We start from the raw sequence: 6,082 nt of genomic DNA, 5'->3' as shown, positions 1-6,082 counted from the left end.
AAATAGTGCCACTCCCTGATATCTAAGCATTCAAATATGTGAGCCTATGAGGGCTGTTCTTATTCAAACACCACTACAGCAATTATGGTGTTGCCCTTTGATTGCAGATGATAAGGCTCATGAACAACAGAGCCCTTGAGCTAACTGAAGAATACAAGGGGAGATCTGCAGACTCTGCCTGCAGTCAAGGGAAGTGGGGCTCAGGAGAAGAGGGTGCTGCCATTGGTTCACTAGGCTCCATTCCCTTCAGGAGAGGAAGGTGCCGCCATTGGTTCACTAGGCTCCATTCCCTCAGGCTCTTCTCACAGCACAGATTCCTTAGGGAGCTTGAGTGATCCCATGGCCTCCCCAAAATCAGGTAGGAAGGGTGAAAGAGCTTTTCCTGGAAGGTACGCTGGGCTGGCAGGCAGACACACCAATGAATGTATTCTAACAGATACACATGGTAACCTTGATCTCTGGGGATTTATGATCACTGGGTGCAGACTGATGACAGTAGGCTATGGTGGTTGCTATGGAAGGGTCTTTACAGAGTGGCAGGAGCTTAAGGGAGGTTTTGAATTTTGCATGGGAGAGACAGGTATCAGGATGTCTGAAGTGAATTTGAAGATGACTAAGATTTTGGTAGTTGGACAGATGCATTTTTGGTTAGAATCCTGTGTGGCAGCATGGAAAGAAAGATATTATATTGAAAGGAAGGGTGTGCCTAGGGACTGGAAGGATTCTCAAGTGGTTGATCTCAGGAATGCACTGGGGGAGAAGTGTGCCTGTGGCTGGACTTTAAAGGCCCTTGTGTGCTGTTTTGGGTAGAGGGATTTTGGTCCTAGGAGATAAGCTGTCATTATATGATCTTGGGTGTCAGGAGGATGTAATCAGTTGAGTTTTTTAGGAGATAGCGGTGGACTGAGTAGGAGGACCCTCAGATTCAGCCCCTCTCTTGAAGGTAGCTATTGAGTTTGGGAGCTGACTGTCTCAGAGTAGACAGAAAATCAGTTGCTGGGAAGACCCTTGGAGAGATTTCCCAGGGCCACAAATTTCTGTGGAAATTGTTCAGATTTGTGGGGGTGGTGACAGGTATGTGGGCCTGGCCCTTTCCTTTGCTGGTGGAGTTTCCAGCCATTGAGGGTGGTGTAGAAGGCTGAATGCTGTTGAAGGGCGTGATGAAGCAAGTGTAGGGGCTCCTCTGCCCCAGCTCCACTCTCAAAAGTCAGTGTTCTGAGTGCTTAGAAGCCAGCAGTCCCTGTATAGTCCTGGTCTGGGAGAGAGCAGTCAGGAGGATTTTGGAAACAGATCAGGCTTTTGTTGCTGGGTGGGAATGGAGTCACTTCTACTTAGCCCTTTTGTAATTCTGAGGAGGAAGGCAAATGAGGTTGAGAAAGTTTGCACTCTCTGAGGTTGGTGGAGGGGGCCTGGGGAAGAACTTCCTTCCTGGATAGGGAACAGCATGCTTTTCTTTGCAGTAGGTGGTTTCTAAACACAGGAACATCTTTACTCCAGCTGTGAGGCTCAGCAGCTCAGGCTTTGAAGGAACTGCTTGGAACTTAACATTTGTAGGTTAGAATCTGCCTGCTACTAAACCTTTCTTAGTTTTAGGTTCTACAGCTAGAGTAAATTACTGAAATCCTACCATTAGTAGCAACAAAGTTGGTCTGGCTGTGGAGTTTAGTGACAGAGCACTTTCCTAGTTCCTGTGAAGGCCTAGGTTTTGACACCCCCCCCCCAGTATAAATAAAGCAAAACAAGACAAATGAACAACCAAGGCCCTAATGTTGAGTATATAGCATACTAGATCCTGTGCAGATGTTATGTGTTCATTATCTCATTTATTTGTTTATTATGATTTTTTTTGGCAGATGGGGTTCCTCTTTGTATCCGTGATGTTACCCAACTGCTTTGTAGACCAGGCTGACCTCAAACTCAGAGATCCATCTGCCTCTGCCTCCCCAGTACTGGGTAGGTTTAAAGGTACTATGGCCCAGATAATCTCACTTATTTCTTAGCTAACTTTATAAAGTAGTGCTATTAGTTTTTGACAGTTAAGGAACCCCAGGCTCAACAAGCTGAGTAGTAACTTGCTTGTCCCTTCCTTCCTACTTTGTACAAAGTCAAGAGGTGGTAGAGTTTGAATTTAATTACAGACAAATTAAATTTTTATTCATTTAAAGAAAATTACATATGATATAATTATATATAGAGAGATGTATAGGCATGCATACATCTATCTATCAACTATTATCTATCTATGTATCTTGTCTATGTGTGTATGTATGCTTAAATATAACTCTGTCAATAACAGTGGCTGTTGGTTGTGTCTTTCTTACTCTGGCCTGCTCTGGTCTCTTACAGAAGCAGCTGACACAGGATGACGACACAGACGACGTTGAGATTGCTATCGACAATACAGCCTTCATGGATGAGTTCTTTTCTGAGGTGGGCAGCCTTCCTGTGTTTTTTTTTTCCTGAATGTCTACAAGGAAACACAGTTTCCTCAGTAAGAATAAAGAAACCTCAGATCTTTCAATGCTGGCAAGGGAACAGATGGGCAGGCAGAATTGTTCCAGGGAGATTCTGTTTTCAATTCTTGGGAGTATCTAGACTTTACATCTTACTAAGGAAGTCAGGAGACAGAGGCTGGAGAGATGGCTCAGTGGTTAAGAGTACTTGCTGTACTTCAAGAGCAGCAGTTCTGACTCTGTAGGTCAGGACCCCAGGCTGAACCACCCTTTCACGGGGGTCACCTAAGACCAGTGGGAAACACAGATATTTACATGATGATTCATCACAGTAGCAAAATTACAGTTATAAAGTGGCAAGGAAAATACTGTTATGGTTGGGAGTCACCACAGCGTGAGCAACTGTATTAAAGGTCACAGCGTTAGGAAGGTTGAGAACCGCTGCTCTCGAGGAGCCAGGGTTGATTCCCAGCACCCACGTGGTGACTCACACCATCTGTAGTTCCAATGCCAGGAATCCCGTGCCTTTTTTCTGCTCCTGTGGGCACCAGGCTTGCACCTTGTACACATCATATACATGCAGACAAAATGCTCATGCACATAAAATAAAATAAATAACTAAACAATTTTTAAAAGGTAAGCAGAGGGTAAATTATATGTAATTGAAGATAGACTTGAGAAGTCTTAAGTACATGACTTTTTTTAAAAGTTTTTTTTATATTTTTTAAAAAAGAAAGCAATCTTTTTTTCATTTTACATACCAATACCAGTTTCCACTCCCTTCCCTCCTCCCATTCCACCCCCCTCCTCCATCCAATCCACTCCTCAGAATGGGTAAGGCACATTGCTTTGGGGAAGGTCCAAGACCCTCTCTACTATATCTAGGCTGAGCAAGAAATACATCCAAAGAGAATGAGTTCCCAAAAAGCCAGTACAAGCAGTAGGGATAAATCCTGGTGCCACTGCAATGGCCCCACAGTCTGTTCCTGCCATATGACTGTCACCCACATTCAGAGGGTCTAGTTTGGTCCCATGCTGGTTACTTTCCTGTCTGGCTAGAGTTGGTGAGCTCCCATTAGCTCAGATAAACTGTTTCAGTGGGTGAACCCATCATGGTCTTGACCTCTTTGCTCATATTCTCATTTCTCCGACTCTTCAACTGGACTTCAGGAGCTCAGCCCAGTGCTCCATTGCAGGTCTCTGCCTCTGCTTCCATCAGTTGCTGGATGAAGGTTCTAAGGTGACATTTATGATATTCATCAATCTGACTACAGGGCAAGGCCAGTTCAGGTACCCTTTCCTCTATTTCTTAGGGTCTTAGCTGGGGTCATCCTTGTGGATACCTGGGAATTTCTCTAGTGTCAGATTTCTTGCTAGCCCCATAATGGCTTCCTCATACTACAAGGACATTTGTACAACTATGTTTATAACAGCATTATTTGTTACAGCAAGAACTTGGAAGCAACCTAGATGCCCCTCAACTGAAGAATGGATAAAGAAAATGTGGTACATTTACACAATGGAGTACTTCTCAGTAGTAAAAAACAGTGACATCTTGAAATTTGCATACAAATAGATGGAGATAGAAAAAAATCCATCCTGAGTGAGGTAACCCAGACCCAGAAAGATGAACATAGTATGTACTCACTTGTAAGTGGATAGTAGCTGTAAAGCAAAGGATAACAAGCCTATAGTTCTTGACCCTAGAGAAGCTAAGTTATAAGGTGAACCCTAAGGAAAACATATAGTTATCCACCTGAAAAGGGGAAATAGAAATGACCCCCTGACAAAATTAGAAGCCTGGGGGTATGGGGAGAAGGGAGGGCAGCAGAGGAAGAGGAGGGGAGAAGGGGAGGGAGGAGGAGAACTTGAGGGAATGGGATAGTCAAGATCGAGGATGGATAGGGATGAGAACAAGGAAAGAGATATTTTGATTGAGGGAGCCATTATGGGGCTAGCAAGAAGCATGACAACATTTTAATGATGTCTTTTCTTATTTAAAATTATATAAATACATTGTCAACCTTAGGGTCACAGCTAGGAGTAAAACCAAATTATTGCTTCTTTAGGCCTTTGATTCATATTGGTGAAATTTGTTGTTTCTTATAATTTTCCTAAATGTCTTAATTCTAGTGGTGATAGAGAGAACAAGATGCTACTGGCTTGTGTTTGTAAAGTCACATGTGTACAGATTCATGTGTACTTTGGGCATGAAGAGGGCCTTACCCCTGTAAGTTACAGCAATATGGAGTAGTAGAAGCATGGGGGCGGGGCAGGAGTGTATCAAGACCAGAAATGCTGGCTTTGGAACTGAGAATCCTTAGGTTCAGATCTCCGTTCACTTCTGACCAGCTATTGATTTTGTGAATGTTCTTTAGCCTGCCAGGCCTGTTTTCCTTATCTGTAAAGTGGGATCAGTTATACAATGATTCCCATAGGGTGATATTGGTTGGGTTCGAACTGTTACTAAGCAGCAGGGCAGGAGTTGGGCGTGGCTGTTTGGTCAATAAGAATACTCATTCTGGATGGCAATGTAAGAAGCCATAAACCTCTGTGATCATGTATTTGAGAAATTTTCTTTTTTTCTGTCAGAAATGTATTTGTTTAAAGATACTGCTGTTTTCTTAATTTAATTACATTTAGTGTGTGTGTGTGTGTGTGTGTGTGTGTGTGTGTGTGTGTGTATGGGCCTCTGCACATGTGTAGGTCAGAGGGCGACTTGACTTCAGGGAGTTGGTTCTTTCTGGCCACGGGGGCCTGAGGAATCTAACCTGGGTGACGGGAAGTCTCTTTACCCGTTGAGCCATTTTGCTGTCCGTCTCTCAGTGTTTTAGAGTGTACATATCTTCCTAAAGGCTCCAAGAAGTCCCGTAGTGAAGAATCTTGCTTTCTAGGCTCTCTCGGTGTTTACCTTTCACAGACCTGACGTGGAGCTTTTATTAGCAAGGTTGAGTGGAAAATGTATCATTAAAGCTTTCTTTTGGGGAGTCTTCCTTAGTTTGGGCTGCTATCACAAAGTACATAATTTGGATGGCCTGTAGATAATAGAAACTTTCTTGCTTGGTTCTTGAGCCTAAAAGTTTGTGTTCAGGGTTCTAGCATTATTGGATTATGTTGGGGTCCTTCTTCTAAACTGCAGAGTATTTCAGCTTCCTGTGGCCCCACAAAGTGGAAATAGACAAAGACAGCTAATCCCATTCATGAGGAATCCATCTTCATTATGACCTAGTAACCCACAAAAGCCCCACATTTAAATTCCTTTACATTAAGAATCAATGTATGGCTGGGTGGTGGTAGCACACACCTTTAATCCTAACACTTGGGAGGGAGAGGCTGATGGATTTCTGTGAGTTCAAGGCCAGCCTGGCCTACAAAAGCTAGTTCCAGGATAGGCACCAAAGCTACAGAGAAACCCTGCCTTGAAAAACCAAAAACAAGAAGCAAAACAACAGCAGCAACAACAACAAAAATAAATAAATAATCAGTGTATGAATTTGTGGGGGCATGGCATTCAGTTCATTATAGGTGCACTTAGAAAATGAGACTATTTTGCTGGGGATACAAAGCATATTTCTCTCTCTCTCTCTCTCTCTCTCTCTCTCTCTCTCTCTCTCTCTCTCTCTCTCTCT

The 6,082-nt window shown here is 43.3% G+C and overlaps 1 protein-coding gene across 3 annotated transcripts in view; it reads left to right on the top strand.

Moving 5' to 3' along the window:
• The window catches only part of Stx3 (syntaxin 3), a 39,422-nt gene that overhangs the window by 14,854 nt on the left and 18,486 nt on the right, over positions 1-6,082 (top strand). For all 3 annotated transcript variants that reach the window (XM_026777320.1, XM_026777321.1, XM_013354657.2), the window contains exon 2: positions 2,347-2,430. In XM_026777320.1, coding sequence (XP_026633121.1) covers positions 2,347-2,430 — 84 coding nt within the window. The remainder of the gene's footprint in view (positions 1-2,346; positions 2,431-6,082) is intronic.

This window comes from Microtus ochrogaster, unplaced genomic scaffold (genome assembly GCF_000317375.1).
Source record: "Microtus ochrogaster isolate Prairie Vole_2 unplaced genomic scaffold, MicOch1.0 UNK56, whole genome shotgun sequence".
Lineage (NCBI taxonomy): Eukaryota > Metazoa > Chordata > Mammalia > Rodentia > Cricetidae > Microtus > Microtus ochrogaster.
This window is presented reverse-complemented; position numbering and strand designations above follow the sequence as displayed.